This window comes from Panicum virgatum, chromosome 1K, assembly GCF_016808335.1.
Source record: "Panicum virgatum strain AP13 chromosome 1K, P.virgatum_v5, whole genome shotgun sequence".
In the NCBI taxonomy this organism is placed as follows: Eukaryota; Viridiplantae; Streptophyta; class Magnoliopsida; order Poales; family Poaceae; genus Panicum; species Panicum virgatum.
Genome location: NC_053136.1, coordinates 46,974,177 through 46,992,153, shown reverse-complemented (window position 1 = coordinate 46,992,153; position 17,977 = coordinate 46,974,177). Strand labels below are relative to the sequence as shown.

Sequence of the window (17,977 nt, the reverse complement as noted above, 5' to 3'; positions counted from 1 at the left end):
ATTAAAAATATCCACACACGATAAATTTGTGTATTTGCTATTGTAGTCGGACACCTGAACTAGGACTCAATTAATATCGAGAAAGGTAGTATAGTTCGATTCTAGGCAGGGTCATACTAGGACTCGATCAAGGCAGGATCAAGGCAAAATCGTATTAGGACTCTGTCAAAAACAAAGGTAGCCTGCTTACGTTTCTAGGCAGGATTAAAAAAAAGGAAAAGTCACATCATAAAATATGTCCGTTTTTAAGTACATCAAAGTTTGGTTCCTCAGGTCCAAGGCCACCTCTGCCACGCATATTCTCACGCTCGGTATATAAATAGAACGCTAAAACAATTGGTACAATTAACTTTGTCTTACATAGTTATTCCTAGCCGAAAGAATTTCTCCATTGTTTCTCAACCAGATCTCTCAAACAACTGGCCTCAGGAATTCATCAACTGAATAACAAGTATAGTGTTAAAAGAAGCCACCACGCTTGCTGAGAGAATCTAAAAATTCTCACGTTAATTTAAAAAAGAGAAAAAATTACACCGTTGTATTTTATGAAGATCTAACTATCTGTATTATTCTAAAGAATCTATATCACATAAAAAACTATATTGAATTAAAATTTTGTACTTCCTATTTCCTATTAGACTCGAGCTCCATTGTCTTATTACACTCGGACTCTATTGTTTCCAATCTAAAAAAAGACTCCATTATTTTTGTGGCGTAGAATTCGTAAGGCAGCGTGCTTTTCTAGATGGGAGCATGTGTTGTAGCATTCACGCACTGTCTGTGACTTTTGCAGTCTATCAATCTCAAATTTGATTAGTAGGCTTTGCAGCCCTAAATCTGGCCATAGCAAAGGATTACATGGCATGGCATGCTCTCGCTCAGCAACGATTTGAATACGACTGTACTCCATCCTAGCTATCTAGCAATAGGAATATGTACATGGCAAATATAGCAGAACAAAATTAACTATAATTTGATAGATTGAAGACCCACTATTTACACAATAGGATAAGAGTCTTATCAAGCTGAGGGCATCGATGGTGTGCTGCTGTGATCAGCGGCGTCACTAGAAAAACAATTGACATCTATCTATAATATTAATATGAGAGTGTTAAAAGAAGTCACTATATTTGTGGAGAGGGTTTAGAAATTCTGATGTTAATTAAAAAAGATAAGGATATACTCCCTCTATATAGAAAAAGAATGTTGTTTTGGATAAGGTCTAAGTCAAACATTGGGAATATAAATCATGAATAACTTTTAAGTTATTGAGTTTGAAAAGGTGAAAGCCATATGAATATATTTTTTTAAAAAGCACTTTCATAAAAATATACATATATCACTTTTGAACAAATATTTTTATAAAAATAAGCTGTTAGAGTTATGCTTTGGAGATCCTGTTGCTATCCTTAAAGTCTTCTATTTTCTATATGGAGGGAGTACACCGTTAGATTTTATGAAGATCTAATGGGCTAGATTAACTCGAAGAGAAATTTCCACGTTAATCTAAAAAGCAAAGGATTTACACAATTAGATTTTATGAAGATCTAACGGTCTAGACTTATTTGAAGATAAATTCCATGTTAACCTAATAAAGAGAAGAATTTAAACGGTTAGATTTATAAAGATCTAGCGGTTCATATTAATTTAAAAAATCCATATTTAAATAGCCAAATTAGAAATTAAAAAAATAGGATAGACCAAGCTTATAACGTCAAAGATTTTTCACAAAAGATATGGAAATTCATCTTTCATCCATGTGCTATTCAAGTCAAAATGTATTGCGTTAGGAAATAGTATTATTGGTTTTTCTCAGCGCCATGGGAATGGGTCCCCTCAGCTCTAGACAGATCGGGGGTAGATAGTCACAAGGCCATTCAAATATATATATATCGGTATATATTAGTATTAGGAAATAATTTGATTTGCAATTTTATGGACAAAAGACATAAGCAAAAGGGGAAAAATATCAATCATACGGCAGGGCACGCAAATATATATATCGTTGCCCCCCTCCCCCCCCAAAAAAAGGTTGTCTTGGCCAACAACTAGCATCAATCAATCATGCAAAAGGTTTTGAAGGGAAGAGCAACTGTACATGAGTGGTGATATAATCTAAAGAAACCAACTCGGAATCAATATTTGACATGGATATACCTATTTATGGGCTGTCCAACATGATGAACCTTACCCGTCCATAAAATGCCATTCCAACTAATATGTTGACCCGGTTTGGATAGAAATTTTCGATCGGCAATAAACAATAGGTTGGATAGAGGTCGAATTTTATTACCCAAAGTCCAAAAAAAACTGGCCTGACCTGAAAATTGTACATGAAAATTGGGTTTAACCCAAGCCTGATCACATATCGGGCTGGGCTTGGATAAAAAATCTAGCCTGGTGGTCAAGTCGGGTCGAGTTCGGGCTGAAGAGAATGCCGAGCTTTTTTAGACCCGACCCTTGATTAGATATGTATGACCCCTGATCAGGTATGTATATTAAGTTGCGGACCATCTGAGATGCATCTTCATTGACTAAAGTGTGTAGTGGGCAGAACTTTCTTGGGTCCAAATGTAGCAAATTGAATGAGCACAAGGGGCTATACCTTGCTTGCATAACAACAAATTTATTGATGCAGCCGTCGCAAAACAAGGTGAGCATGTTTAGATTTGTTGTAGCAATTGGAGAGATTGGATATGAAAAACAATGAAGACAATGCATCGACCACTCATTAAGTTTTTGACTAATATTCAAAAACTAATTCTAATGATCTCAGGGTAGTGTATATTAAGTCACTCATCTAAATCTTATTCTTAAAAAAATAAGAGTAATTTTTAACAGTAATTAAAACTTTTAGACAAAAATATTCACTACCAGTCAACCAACAAATATATTTCTATTGAAAGCTTAATTTTTATATTCCTTTCAATAAATACCAAAATTATGTTTCTATGTGAGGTATTCTAAAAATTTATATGCCACAAAATATTATGGTGGGAAAAACATAGATGCTACCTTCGTCTAGGATATTGGGACAAAACAAATACAATGATGTCACAAACAATGCTATTGGCATAAATTTCTTTTAGAGTAGAATACAAATGTGATTACATCCATTCAAAATTATTTACAACTTTAGTTTTGTCGTAAGTGGAATATTTCTTTTCACTGACCAGGATAGTAAAATATATTAATTTTCATAATATCAAATAAATACACTATAAATATATATTATATGATAGATTTAATGAAACTAATTTGACGTTATAGATGTTGGTACTATTTTCTATAAATTTAATTTGAATTAGATTAGTTTCAATTAGAACAAAGATAATACGTACCTAATAAAGTGACTAATAATTTAGAATAGAAGCAGTAATATAGAAAATATCAAATATCTAGCTACCCGCGCTATTTGCGCGGGCCACCTTACTAGTTAGTTATTTTTTAATTGTATTTAATTATCCATACATGTGTCCGAATATTCGATGTGATGGGTACTTAAAAAATTTTTAGAACTAAACAGGTTGTGCCCTGGACGATCAAAATTCAGCCAAATCCACTCCTACACCCACTTGTTGCCCACGCAGCCAAGCAGCCGTGGCCAGCTGACGCCCTGACCCTACCCGAGTCATACCTGTCGCCTCCTCCGATCGCCATTAACGAGTCGGTTGCTCTGCTCCACCAGAAATGCTGGCAAGTTCACCGCTCCAGCAGCCTACCGCGGGCGAGCACGGCAGCTAAGCAGGCTAGCACGCCCCAAACGAAGCCCCTTTCAAAATCTTTTAAAGCCCCACCAGCAGGCTCAGAGACCCGCCATCACTCCCGGACGCGAGGGCAGCGCGGCACAGTGGGGGACCCCTCCACGCCGCGATCTCCTGCCTGGTCGATCGAGCAGGGCGGGCGCGGCGCGGCCCGGGACGACGCGAGCATGAGCTCGCCGGCGAACGGCGCCGCCCAGGAGGGCGGCGGCGGCGGGAAGAAGGAGGAGGCGGAGGAGGCGGCCAAGGTGCCGTTCCTGAAGCTGTTCTCGTTCGCGGACCGGTGGGACTGCGTGCTGATGGCCGTGGGGTCGCTGGGCGCCTGCGCGCACGGCGCCTCCGTGCCCGTCTTCTTCATCTTCTTCGGCAAGCTCATCAACATCATCGGCCTCGCCTACCTCTTCCCCACCACCGTCTCCGGCCGCGTCGCCAAGGTAATCAAATCGCGCGCTCGTCCAGGACGGCGCGCGCACGCGCATCTCCGGCCGTTCCGGAGATCTCAGCCTCAGCTCACACCGCCTCGGCGTCGTGTGCATGAGCACTAGCTAGCTAGTAGCTGGCAGCAACCAACAACGACGTGGGCTGATTTTTTTTTGTTCTGTTTCGCGTGCACAGTACTCGCTGGACTTCGTCTACCTCGGCATCGTCATCCTCTTCTCGTCGTGGACCGGTGCGTGCAACGAGCCACCCCGCCCGCTGCTCCGCTCCCATGGCAATGCGACCACCAGCAGCAGAGCAAGCAGCTAAAGATAATGACACGCATGCGTCGTGTGGTGTTACATGCAGAGGTGGCGTGCTGGATGCACACGGGCGAGCGGCAGGCGGCGAAGATGCGGCTGGCCTACCTGCGCGCGATGCTGGACCAGGACATCGCCGTCTTCGACACCGAGGCGTCCACCGGCGAGGTCATCAACGCCATCACCAGCGACATCCTCGTCGTCCAGGACGCCATCTCCGAGAAGGTACGCGCCTTTTACCTTACCTGCGCGCGTTGCCATTCTCGCCGCGGCCGACCGGCGGCGCTCAGCTCAGGCGGGAGGCGGGATGGGGGAAAGGACGGAGAGGAATTAACGGCCGGGCAGCGGGCGCCCGGCGCGCTGATCCGATCGGAGGGGCCCAGCCGAGGGGCCGGCGCGGAGTTACGAGGGGGGGTTTGGTGAGGGGCATTCATGGCGTGCGCGGGGGCAGCAGTACGCCGCAGGAAGCAGTTGCTGTTCTCGAGCTGTTTGAAATTCATTTCTGCGGGAACAGGACGATTTTACTGGCAGTTTAAAATCGAACCAGGTGGATTTCTTCACCCCGGTGGATCGAGTGTAGGTTTGGTACCTTGAATTCGTGGGTTCGTGTAGCACGTGAAAAATAGCGTTTATTTAAGTTCGTTCACGCATATATTTGAATTGGTGTGCATGTTTTCTAATAAAAAGTAGTACAATTCAGTCCCATAAATTGAGCTTTGTTTCGGGGCGTATATATAGTTGCCTTATAGTGAATTATTTTTTTAGAATACGAATGAGTTCCGACCTTGATTACACACAAGCCATAGTGAATTATAATTCTTCTACTATGAAAGTAGCCTTCTCCGTGATACTACTCCTATCCATACGACCATACCAACCATCGTGTCCATGTGCTCATTTTTCCGAAAAAAAAAATCATTTGCCGGTGTTTAAAAACTTTTCCATTTTTAAGTAGCAAGCGAGCATTAATGACCGCATCTCCCCTCAAGATTGGCATAACGCACAGTCAATGGCTATCATCATGATGCACCGTCTGTTTGGATGGATCGTGTGCACCGATCCTGTTGCATTGTTCCCATACCATATATGTGGCTCAAGGAGTCAAGGGCCATCTATCCTAGCACAGCTCATATATGCCGATCATGAACATGTGGTACATTCCAACAGTCCTCCAAAACTCTTTTTTTTTTCTTTGCGAAAGAACAGCCCTCCATAACATGGGTTATACCTATTACTTTCACAAGATTCTTGGTCCACCAAATTGAGTTTGAAGGGAGTCAGGGCTTGTTTAGGTAAAAATGTTATATATAGATTGGAGTGGAATGAACTAAGGCCTCTACCAGCTAGTTCGATGTGTCTGTTTTTGGCTTATTTTGGATTAAGCCAGCTTATTCTCTCCCACATAATACTACTGAATCAGCCGAAATCAGACTACTGAAAATTATCTCGGCATAAATAAAATTAGTACATTCAACAGCTTTTTTTGCCTTGTTGAAAATGCTTGCCCATCCTGCTTTTAAAATCTGTAACCGTTCTCAGCAGTGGCAGTACGGAAAGCTTCTAAACGTCTCGGCGCATGTCAAGGGTGGGTCCCAGGCTCCTAGCAAAGTCAGTCACCCTTTAATTTTTCACACGTGGAATCTGCCCCCTACTGGTTACACGACCAGCGGGCCTCTGTTTTACATGACCAGCGGCCCATAAATTCGGCGTACCCGGCTGCCCACCGTCAGATCTTGGTCGTTCGACTTCTTGGCATTGACTGTTGAGCTAGAGCCCTATTCGATCGGTTTGTTTCAGTGACCTCCAATTTACAGGCCATGTTTGGATAAAACCATCAAAACTTTTGCACAAAAAGACGAATGTATGCATGAAGTACTAAATGAAGTTTATTTGCAAAACTCTTTTAGGAATGGGTGTAACTTTTCGAGACGAATCTAATGAGCCAAGTTTCATCATTATTGGCTACAGTGATGCTACAGTAACCGCACTCAATCATCCTCTAATCATGCGGTCAAAGACCTCATTAGCTAGAGCAACTGCTACAGTACTACAGTTGTGGAGGTAATTTTATAATTAGACTTTATTTAATACCACTAATTAGTAGTCAAAGCATCGTTTCTCTCTCATCAAAATTTTTCCACCCTTCATCCAAACACGGCCACAAATGGGAGCCCCCTCCATTGGAAACCACTAGGTGAACAGTAGCGTAATTCATGACACTAGCAGTCCATACTTTGTACGTACTAGTTTGTACACAAATCAGTGCGCTGCAAAAACTTCAGATAAACTTGTAGGCGTCACACCGCACACGTGCCCGTCTCTTCATTAGACTGACGGGCGCTGTCCCTTCCCATGCCGGTTAGGTGTCGACTTGCGATCCTCTTGCGTTACTTGGTTCGATCTTGCGTGCCTCCCAGTCCCAGCGTTCACGCCCAAGCCATGGCCCAATCTATATAAAGCAATGATTCTTCAGCTCCCAACTCCTTCAATTCGCAGACCTTTCATGGTTTTTTTTGCGATCAGAACTTTCATGATTTGACACCCTAACCCACATGTTAATGATGTAGATTGATCCTACGTGTTATTGCGGTACGGGTGTCAAATTATGAACGGCTCACGGATTTGGACACAAATTCCGAACCCTTTGATCTCGCTACTAGCTGCATCGTCAGTTATGGGCCGCCGCCCTAGGTGGTTGCCGATCGCCAATCCGGGATTCCTTCCCTTCCCAAATGGCTGGGGACAGCCTCGCTTTACTTGCTGCCGGCAGGGGTCACTCTGTTCTCCATTCCGGACGCGGATCGCGTGGCGTCCAGATCTGTGCCGCCGGCTGCGTCCCTTGCTCGGGTCGGGTACGCCCCCGCTCAAGTCAGCTGAGCAATTTTTTTTTTTTGAGCATCAGTCAGCTGAGCAATTGAGCATAACTGGTGGCAGCGACCGAGGTCTCGTGCCTCCACGGCTCCACGGGGTTGGTTGCTCCAAATCGTAAAAGCTCTTCTGGTTCTGCCATGCTTGGTACTGGTAGTACAACAAAGGCAACCAACTGGTACGGCTATGGTTTTCACAACTTTGGAGTTGGAACTTGGAAGTTTTTACAGCTGTTTGGATAGAAAAAAAAAAGATCAGCATGTACGCTTTCCAGTAAAATTTATTGTACCATGACTTTTTGTCGACGTCGAAATAAAGTTTTTTTTTCCTGTTGGAGGAAAACAAGCGGTTGATGTACAATTTCTACTCTGGCTTCAACGGGCCTCGCCTGGCCCATAGTTAACTTCAATCCGGCCCACATAACTTGAGCCCGCTATTTCGGCTAGTCAGTTTCTCGTCAAAGAAAGAACAAACGATTGCAGAGCGCCGCCGCGCCGGCGAGCTCACGCATGCCGTACCTGAGTTTAAGAGTACTCTGAGTTTAATTGTGTTCAAAAACTAATGGATGTTGTTGGCATGGTGGCACCGCGTCTCGCTGCAGGTGGGCAACTTCATGCACTACATCAGCCGGTTCGTGGCCGGCTTCGCCATCGGCTTCTCGCAGGTGTGGCAGATCAGCCTCGTGACGCTCGCCATCGTCCCGCTCATCGCCATCGCCGGCGGCACCTACGCCTACGTCACCATCGGCCTCATGGCCCGCGTCCGCAAGTCCTACGTAAAGGCCGGCGAGATCGCCGAGGAGGTGATCGGCAACGTGCGCACGGTGCAGGCGTTCGTCGGCGAGGAGAAGGCAGTGAGGTCCTACCGGGAGGCGCTGCTGCGGACGTACAAGTACGGCAAGAGGGGCGGCCTCGCCAAGGGCCTCGGCCTCGGCTCCATGCACTCTGTGCTCTTCCTCTCCTGGGCGCTGCTCATCTGGTTCACCAGCGTCGTCGTCCACAAGCGCATCTCCAACGGCGGCGAGTCCTTCACCACCATGCTCAACGTCGTCATCGCCGGCCTGTGAGCGCACGAATCTTGAGTCCATGTGTTCGTCGTGCCGGTCGACGTCGGCAAGCAATTACTTAATTGGGAACTCGAATGATGCGCGTGCGTGCGAATGAATGGCAGGTCGCTCGGCCAGGCGGCGCCGAACATTTCGACGTTCCTGCGGGCGAGGACGGCGGCGTACCCCATCTTCCAGATGATCGAGAGGAGCTCCGTGAACAAGTCGAGCTCCAAGACCGGCCGCACGCTGCCGGCGGTCGACGGGCACATCCAGTTCCGCAACGTGCACTTCAGCTACCCGTCGCGGCCGGACGTCGTCATCCTCAACCGGTTCAGCCTGGACTTCCCGGCCGGCAAGATCGTCGCCCTCGTCGGCGGCAGCGGGTCCGGCAAGAGCACCGTGGTCTCGCTCATCGAGCGCTTCTACGAGCCGCTGTCCGGCTCGATCCTGCTGGACGGGCACGACATCAGGGAGCTCGACGTCAAGTGGCTGCGCCGGCAGGTCGGGCTGGTGAACCAGGAGCCGGCCCTGTTCGCGACGAGCATCCGGGAGAACATCTTCTACGGCAAGGAGTACGCCACCATGGAGGAGATCGACCACGCGGCGAGGCTGTCGGAGGCCATCACGTTCATCAACCACCTCCCCGGCCGGTACGAGACGCAGGTCGGCGAGCGCGGGATCCAGCTCTCCGGCGGGCAGAAGCAGCGCATCGCCATCTCGAGGGCCATCCTGAAGAACCCGTCGGTGCTGCTGCTCGACGAGGCGACCAGCGCGCTGGACGCCGAGTCCGAGAAGAGCGTCCAGGAGGCGCTGGACCGCGTCATGGTCGGCCGCACCACCGTGGTGATCGCGCACCGCCTGTCCACCATCCGGAACGCCGACACGATCGCCGTCGTGGACGGTGGCCGGATCGTCGAGACGGGCACGCACGAGCAGCTCATGGCGAACCCGTGCGGCGCCTACTCCTCGCTGATCCAGCTGCAGGAGGCTGCCCAGCTTCAGCAGAAGCCGTCTTTGTCTGACAGCGCAAGCATCACCAGGCCACTAAGGTATCACTCTGCTCTCCACTGGATGGATCGTCAAATGGCGAACACTGTCCAAGATTTCAAATGTGTCATTGTGATCTGATGAACTGAGCTTGTTTTTTCGTAGTTTCAAGTATTCGAGGGAGTTGTCCGGGAGGACGAGCATGGGTGCCAGCTTCCGTTCCGACAAGGACTCCATCAGCCGGTACGGCGCCGCCGAGGCGCACGAGGAAGCCCGGAAGGGGAAGCCCGTGTCCATGGCGAAGCTCTACTCCATGGTGCGGCCGGACTGGTTCTTCGGCGTGTCGGGCACCCTCAGCGCCTTCGTGGCGGGCTCCCAGATGCCGCTCTTCGCGCTAGGCGTCACGCAGGCGCTGGTGTCCTACTACATGGGGTGGGAGACCACCAAGCGGGAGGTCCGCAAGATCTCCGTGCTCTTCTGCTGCGGCGCCGTGCTCACGCTGGTGTTCCACGTCGTCGAGCACCTCAGCTTCGGCATCATGGGCGAGCGGCTCACGCTGCGGGTCCGGGAGAGGATGTTCTCGGCGATCCTGCGGAACGAGATCGCGTGGTTCGACGACACCAGCAGCACCAGCGCGATGCTGTCGTCGCGGCTCGAGGCGGACGCCACGCTCGTGCGCACCATCGTCGTCGACCGCTCCACCATCCTGCTGCAGAACGTCGGCATGATCGTGACCTCGCTCGTCATCGCCTTCATACTCAACTGGAGGATCACGCTGGTCGTGCTCGCAACCTACCCCCTCATGGTCAGCGGCCACATCAGCGAGGTGAATTAACAAAGCAACGTCTCCTGCTCACCCTGTTATCAGTAGCAAATTGACAAGTCGATCATTGTTTTTCTCCTCAAATTCACGATCTCCTGTTGTGCTTGTTCTGTTCTGAAACAGAAAATGTTCATGAAAGGTTACGGCGGCAACCTCGGCAAGTCGTATCTGAAGGCCAACATGCTCGCGGCGGAGGCGGTGAGCAACATCCGGACGGTGGCAGCCTTCTGCTCGGAGGAGAAGGTGATAAAGCTCTACGCGGACGAGCTGAAGGAGCCATCGAAGAGGTCCTTCCGGCGAGGCCAGGGCGCCGGCCTGTTCTATGGAGTTTCTCAGTTCTTCCTCTTCTCTTCATACGCACTGGCTTTATGGTAACTGCCACTTCTTATGCACACTGGATTCAATACTTTTACTACCTTTTAGTTGAAAAGTAAAATAAAATGTTACAAATTTCAGGTATGGTTCGCATCTGATGAGCAAGGAGCTGGCCACCTTCAAGTCCGTGATGAAGTCCTTCATGGTGCTCATAGTGACGGCGCTGGCCATGGGTGAGACGCTGGCGATGGCGCCGGACATCATCAAGGGGAACCAGATGGTGTCCTCGGTGTTCGATATCCTGGACCGCAAGACCGACGTCCAGATCGACGCCGGCGAGGACATCAAGAGGGTCGAGGGGCTGATCGAGCTGCGCGGCGTCGAGTTCCGGTACCCATCGAGGCCCGACGTGACCGTGTTCAAGGGCCTCGACCTCCTGATGAAGGCCGGCAGGAGCATGGCGCTCGTCGGAATGAGCGGCTCCGGCAAGAGCACCGTGCTGTCGCTCATCCTCCGGTTCTACGACCCGGTCGCCGGAAGAATCTTGATCGACGGTACCTCTTGCTCAAAGACGACAATAGCGCCATTTTTTTTTGTTCCAGATAAATTCTTCTACTAAGGGCAATGTACGCTGATCCAATCAATTCGCAGGGAAGGACATCAGGAAGCTCAAGCTGAAGTCGCTGAGGAAGCACATCGGCCTGGTCCAGCAAGAGCCGGCGCTGTTCGCGACGACGATCTACGACAACATCCTGTACGGCAAGGACGGGGCGACGGAGGCCGAGGTGATCGAGGCGGCGACGCTGGCGAACGCGCACGCGTTCATCAGCTCGCTGCCGGAGGGGTACCAGACCAAGGTCGGGGAGCGCGGCGTGCAGCTGTCCGGCGGGCAGAAGCAGCGCATCGCGATCGCGCGCGCCATCGTCAAGGACCCGGCCATCCTGCTCCTGGACGAGGCGACGAGCGCGCTGGACGTGGAGTCGGAGCGCGTCGTGCAGCAGGCGCTGGACCGGGTGATGAGGAGCCGGACCACCGTCATGGTGGCGCACCGGCTGTCGACGATCAAGAACGCCGACGTCATCTCGGTGCTGCAGGACGGCAAGATCGTCGAGCAGGGGGCGCACCAGCAGCTGATCGAGAACAGGAACGGCGCCTACCACAAGCTCGTCAGCTTGCAGCAGCAGCAGCAGCAGCAAGAGGTGCAGAGGCAGCAAAGCTCATGAGAAATTTGAATCAAATCGTGCGCCCGTGCTGTATCTTGATGTGGCTGTGTGTTCTTGGTCTGCTGTAAGAGATTTGTGCTGGTAATCTTTTATCTGAAAACGAGTGTTCAGAATTACATACAGGATAAAGTATTGTCGATTTGTTATTCCTTTGTACTAAATTATAACTGAACTTCAGGGGTTGGGTTCGTTTGTATCGGACTCCATTACGCCTGCTAATGGGGTTGAACCCGCCCCAAATCCGCCCCTACTCATATTTCAAGAGTTCTAACTACCACCCGCCCCAACCCACCCCGTCGGCCCAATGCCCCAACCCGCCCCAACCCGAAGTCACGACAAAAGATGATATGCGACTTACGCGCCGATCTACTACCATAGCGCCCCAACCCATCCCAACCCGTCTGTGTCGTCAACCCAACCCGCCCCAACCCATTTTATAGTGTCACCCGTTTCCACCCATCCAATAGTACCCGTATTAAAACCCACCCAAAAAATCCGTCAAACCCCGCCCCATTAGCAGGAGTAGACTCCATGATAAACATGTACATATTCTTGCAATGTGCCTCATGGATGCTTTGATGATTCATGTACATATGCTTGATGGACATAATATACATGTAAAAATAAGACAATGTATGTAGGGCATCATTTTCTTCCATGAGTGTGCCTGAACATAAAACACATAAAAATAAGAATACATCTTCTTGCATACTGACACTTATATTTGGTCTCGTAATATACATTAGACTAACGAATGCACATTTTTTGAACATTATGAGTGTGTTTAGTTGGTGAAAAAAGTTTGGGTTTTGGTACTGTGGTATATTTTGTTGTTACTTAACAAATAATGTCCAATTATGAATTAATTAAGCTTAAAAGATTCATCTCATACTAATCAGTTAGACTGTGTAATTGATTATTTTTTTCAATTATATTTAATGCTCTATGCACGTGTCTGAAGATTCGATATGACGGGTACTGTAGGAAATTTTTTGGGAACCAAACAGGGCCTATGATATTCAGGGCACTAATTTAAGAAATGGAATTAAACTATAACATTATGAAGCTTTTTTCTTAGAATTAGTAATTGAATCATAAGCATATACTTTCTTTATATAATGATGAAAAAGAGCAATATAAAAGGCTCGACGTGTTTCTACCAATTCATCATCACATCATGCATGACTCTACACATCATCATAGGATATAAACCCCGATCATGGCTCAATCTCACCGTCGCCACATACCTTGCCTTGGCATATCCTGCCTCCATTTCAGGTGTCAGGTGTGAGTGTGAGGGCGACAGATATCCTACGCAGCCCTGAGAGCCTGTCGCGCAGAACAGGAAGCGAGCCGCACCTGACATGGGTTGATGGAATTCCAAAACCCAACCAAAACCTGACAGGAAGCGGGCCACACCGGCCTTTCCCTTGTCCAGTAGTAGTGGCGAAGAAAAAGAACTCAAAAACATGTTGCCAAATCCGCAGAGGACGGATGGACCTCAGGCCAACGTGTCATGGTCCAATACTGCGGGTCCACCCACGCCCGTTGCAGAGGATGCTCTTTTTTCTTGCAGCCTTACTGATGAGAATTGAGTGAGATCGTGGCATCAGGTTCGGTTAAAACTCTCTCTTTTGCAACGGGTGGTGAAGCCATGAAGGCCTTTGTCTTTGACCAATGAAAAATGGAGTTTCCTTCTATCTGTGACGTGTGCAGTGTGCTCAGCGTTGACTCGTTTAGGTCTGAAAAAACGTGGGACTTGACGGATCATCATCGATCGAGGAATCCTCCTATTTCGAGCGCATGACATTTGTTGCCTGCAGCTTTGGTTGGCCCCGGAGCACCGAAAGAACTACCTATCTGCGTGTCCACGAAACAACTTTGGTATCCCGTATCAGCATTTTCGTTGTGACCCACCCAACATGGTAGCTGTGGCCTGTGGGCACAAGAAAGACCCACGCAAGCATATCCAGGCCGCAGATCGTAACCAGCCGGCAGCATCAGCATACGCAGAGCAGTGGTTTAGGCGCCATCCCAGCACTGAAGCACTCAACAAAAAGTCTGCCTTTCTTTGACAACTCACCTGCTGGACCTCATTTTGGGTGGCCTTTTACCAAGCACTTAGGCCACTAATCTAAGGACACGCTCAAGCTCCCAAGGGAAAAACACTTCGAGCTTTGGAACCTGCCTCTAGGGAATCAGTATTTGTATTTGTACTAGGTGAGAGAAGAAAATGAGATTTGGCTCAGTTACCTAAAAAGAAAATTCGACTAACCTATGACCATGTGACATTGCAAATAAAAAGAAATAGACTCATAATAAATTCAACAATCCAAACAAAAAAAACTAGGTAGTGGAGTACACATCCACAACTCCCACCTTGAGCTTTGAGACGGGGAATTCTCCCTTTTAAAACCTTAATAAACTACAAATGTATCGAATCTATATCTATATCTATATCTATTATTAAAAGCAAGCGATAGTTTCTTGGTCCATCAGTCGGAATCCTAATCGGAGTACGGACAATCATACGAATCCTGATCGGAACCCGGATAAATTAATTGGAATCCCAGTCGGAATATGGACAATCAATATCTCGCACAATCACAATGTGTCATGTACATAAAGTGAATGAATAAAGCTGATGGTTTTATGTTGGTCATTATATTACCCGCAACAACGCACATACACTATGCTATAAGATATTCAAAAAAGAAAATGTAAAAAAAAACACAGGCTAAGCTACAAGGATGAGCTTCAATTCAAAATAAAACGGAATAGTTAAGACCCAAAAATAAATTTAGTTCCAAAAGGAGAAAAAAAAATACTGAAACATAGCCGCATAGCAGTACCTGATTCTGCCAAAATACAAGAAACTCTGTCTAAAAAATCATAAAAACAGGAGGAGAGAATATTCCAACATCTCTCCGTTTCCTAAAAGCGACCAGACAGGAAAGAGGAGAAGCGTAACCGAAGTCCAATAGAAGGCTACGGCGCTCTCCATTGTCGCCCGTCTTCCTTTTCCTCTCCTCCTCTAGTCTCTCGTTCCCCGCACGAGTCACGACCTCGCCCAAACGGCCAACCCGCCGAAGAGTTTGCTGGTGGAAGAGGGGAGGAGGAAGAGGACGAGATGGCGAGGGAGGACAGGTTCCCGGTGTGGGAGGCGGCGCTGCTCGCCGCCGTGGCCGCCGTCTTCGCCGCGGCGCTGGCCGGCGTCTACATCTCCATGCCCCACTCTGACTACAGCTTCCTCAAGCTGCCCCGCAACCTTCAAGAGCTCCAAGTCCTCACGTAATCCAATCCTCTCCGTCTCCACTTGTTCTAATTTCGTGCTCCAACCTCCAAGCCAATCTATTTCCTCTTTTTTTAAAAAAAAACATTTTTTTCTTGTTGTTTTTATAGTTGGCAGGTAAACAGGGTGATAAATCTCGGTTGTCTGGTTCTAACTAAAGCTCTAGTTCACTGTTTTTTTCATTAAATATCATACCTGCCTTTGTTTTTTTCATAAAAGTAATTTTGAAGCTGTTCTCTTGTTGTTAGATTTGGGTCAAAATTACTTCTGCTTCTGATATGGTCCTTCTTGTGTTCTGCGGTTGCTTATGTGAATTTCTGCGGACATGGAGATGATATTTCCTTGATGGGAAGAGGATCTCAGTGGTTCTGTTGAACGAATTTCCTTTGTGTTGTGGCAAAAATAATCCTCGTTTGCAGGTGGGCGATGAAGCAACGATCTACAGATATTTGATTTAAAATTAGCCAAGCTCGGAACTTGCAGGAGTATTTCAATTGTACTTTTATGCCCCTGGATTTTTGTCATGTTTGATATAGTCAATTAAATATTTAGCAATGCAGTATGCAGAACATGAACATGTGTAACATGGTTATCCAAATCCAAGGAAGTTAGGTTCATGCACTTTCTGCGTGTGGTCCCTAAATTCATTGAGAAAAGTAATTAATCCCGTAGTTTTCGGAGTCGGTGGAGTATATAATCCCTTCTTTTCGATGTTACCTTTCTGACCAGCTGTAACTGTCGTACGTTTTGGACCTGGGAGCTCAGAGCGTGTTTTGTGAGATGTGCCTTTTGTTCAGTTTTTATACTATTAGATTAGACAGATAAAAGATTCGCTGTAAACTTTTTTTTTGGGGGGGGGGGAGAAGATTCGCTGTAACCTTGTGTACACACGTGAGTACTGGTTCAGCGTCCTCATTTGTAAGTTAACAAATACTGAATTGCAGATATTTGTAAGCTGAGCAGTAAATTTATAGTACAGCTTTGTTCTGTTTTTGGAAGTTCTGCAGTAAATTTACTGTACAACTTTTATTCAAGAAGATATCATCTGCAACTTAGTATAGTGTTCGTTATTCAGTTTGACTTCAGTTGCCACTATGTTATTGTAGGATGGATGGATGTTCAATTACAATATTTCTAACTGTGGAATGCCTAACTTGCAGCAACCATTTGGAGGGCTACACCAGTGACTACACCATCCAGGTGTTGGTGGGCTACTGCGCTGTGTACATCTTCATGCAGACGTTCATGATCCCTGGGACTATTTTCATGTCCCTGCTTGCCGGAGCCCTCTTCGGGCAGCTCGGTGGTCTGGCCCTGGTGATCTTTGCTGCCACTGCCGGCGCTTCTTCCTGCTACTTCCTGTCCAAGCTGGTCGGCAAACCCCTGGTCTTCTCGTTGTGGCCGGACAAGCTCATGTTCTTCCAAAAGCAGGTAACAGTAGGATCTGCATTGTTAGTTGACATTCAGTTATGAGCTTATGATAATGCTCAGACATTCCATGCTGTCTCATGCTCAATTTACTGCCAATGTGCCAATAGCAGTGCTACTTCTTTTACTAGGGGTCTGTTGTCACTCCATGTTATAGGGATATTAAGTCACTGCAGAAGTTACAATGTTAATGCACACAACTGGAGGGAGTAACTGATGTTATTTACTTCTTTTCAGGTTGCAAAAAGGAGAAAGAAGTTGCTGAATTACATGCTGTTCCTGAGAGTCACTCCAACACTTCCGAATACTTTCATCAATTTTGCTTCACCTATAGTGGGTGTGCCCTACCATATCTTCTTCTTAGCGACGGCCATTGGCCTTATCCCAGCTGCCTTTGTGACTGTCAGGGTACAGCATTTCCTCATTTACATGTCGAAAGAATTACTGTATTAGTGCCCTCAAGTGCAATCTTGACATGCGCTAACTGGTTATCCTAACCTTCTTTATTTTCTGAATTTCAGGCAGGAATTGCTTTGAGTGACCTGAGATCGCTGAACGACCTATACGATCCGAAGTCGATTGCGGTGCTGTTCCTGATCGGGCTTGTTTCGGTGACGCCAACATTGCTGGGCAAGGACGAGACGCAAAGCAAAGCACCAGCAGACATTGCAGCTTGCACCAACTGATCGCTTGCACGCCACCCCAGCGTCCTCCTTCCCTGTACATACTGAAGCTCAGCGCCTGGTGGTGGCTCCATGACTTCGGACCAAATGGAACCTGTCGCCTGCCACGAACATGGCGAGGGTCCCAGCCTGTCTCCACTTGTTGGAAAACTTTTGTGCTGATATTGTGAAAGGGATGCACCATATCATGGTCGCCTCATGCTGAATCTTGCAAGCGAAACGGACATCGGAGCAGACTGCTTTCGATTCTTGTGTTTAACTGATTCACTGATTATTGTATCTTTGCACAACGTTAACCAGATTCAATCAATACAGCTGATTCAGTGATTCGTGAACATCTACCGTGTTTATCCGGTGCGTTGCGTGTGGTCTGTGGAGATGTTGCGTTTGTTCTTGTTCGGACGCGCCAGGAGATGCAAATGGGCTGTCATTCTCCATCTTTGCTTTTATTTCAGACATACGTGATCATTCATAGCTATTCGGGGGGAAGCATTAGTTTTGTGTTGACGATAGTGCTTTTGGTTGGTAATGCATATGAATGTGCCAGCTTTTCTCTTTGTTGGGTCCTCTTCAGCCGTGCGATGGAACCACACACATCCCCGGCAACTTGTTGCTGGCGCTGCAAAGGTGCTGACGAGGCGTCCATGTTAGTGTCCTCGCAATGGAGGTTGGTTTGGTGGCTGAGCGCCGCTTGTCGCCGTGCTCAGGTGAGCACGGCCACAGGGTGTATGTATCAAGGGTTGATGTTACTTTTTTTTAAAAAAATCAAGGGTTGATGTCAGGGTCTGGTCCACGATTTTGCACGTTGACGT

The 17,977-nt window shown here is 47.5% G+C and overlaps 2 protein-coding genes across 2 annotated transcripts; both read left to right on the top strand.

The window, feature by feature from the left end:
* Positions 1 to 3,731: 3,731 nt before the first annotated feature.
* On the top strand, positions 3,732 to 11,969 carry LOC120713385 (ABC transporter B family member 2-like). The gene is made up of 9 exons (XM_039999366.1): positions 3,732 to 4,195; positions 4,377 to 4,431; positions 4,548 to 4,723; positions 7,968 to 8,428; positions 8,537 to 9,463; positions 9,567 to 10,227; positions 10,348 to 10,595; positions 10,681 to 11,093; positions 11,191 to 11,969. Exons 1-9 carry the CDS (start codon positions 3,932 to 3,934, stop codon positions 11,760 to 11,762), a joined length of 3,777 nt encoding a protein of 1,258 aa, XP_039855300.1. The 5' UTR covers positions 3,732 to 3,931; the 3' UTR covers positions 11,763 to 11,969.
* Positions 11,970 to 14,727: 2,758 nt separating this feature from the next.
* Positions 14,728 to 17,502, top strand: LOC120713374 (uncharacterized membrane protein At4g09580-like). Its single transcript, XM_039999358.1, has 4 exons — positions 14,728 to 15,053; positions 16,215 to 16,485; positions 16,720 to 16,890; positions 17,004 to 17,502. Exons 1-4 carry the CDS (start codon positions 14,893 to 14,895, stop codon positions 17,166 to 17,168), a joined length of 768 nt encoding a protein of 255 aa, XP_039855292.1. The 5' UTR covers positions 14,728 to 14,892; the 3' UTR covers positions 17,169 to 17,502.
* Positions 17,503 to 17,977: the final 475 nt, after the last annotated feature.

Bases quoted from the DNA above. Each gene is read 5' to 3' on its own strand.
- LOC120713374 (XM_039999358.1), top strand. From the start codon at position 14,893: ATGGCGAGGGAGGACAGGTTCCCGGTGTGGGAGGCGGCGCTGCTCGCC. The intron at 15,054-16,214 runs GTAATCCAATCC...CCTAACTTGCAG, and splicing joins CAAGAGCTCCAAGTCCTCAC to CAACCATTTGGAGGGCTACA. The intron at 16,486-16,719 runs GTAACAGTAGGA...ACTTCTTTTCAG, and splicing joins TCATGTTCTTCCAAAAGCAG to GTTGCAAAAAGGAGAAAGAA.
- LOC120713385 (XM_039999366.1), top strand. From the start codon at position 3,932: ATGAGCTCGCCGGCGAACGGCGCCGCCCAGGAGGGCGGCGGCGGCGGG. The intron at 4,432-4,547 runs GTGCGTGCAACG...TGTTACATGCAG, and splicing joins CCTCTTCTCGTCGTGGACCG to AGGTGGCGTGCTGGATGCAC. The intron at 8,429-8,536 runs GTGAGCGCACGA...AATGAATGGCAG, and splicing joins AACGTCGTCATCGCCGGCCT to GTCGCTCGGCCAGGCGGCGC.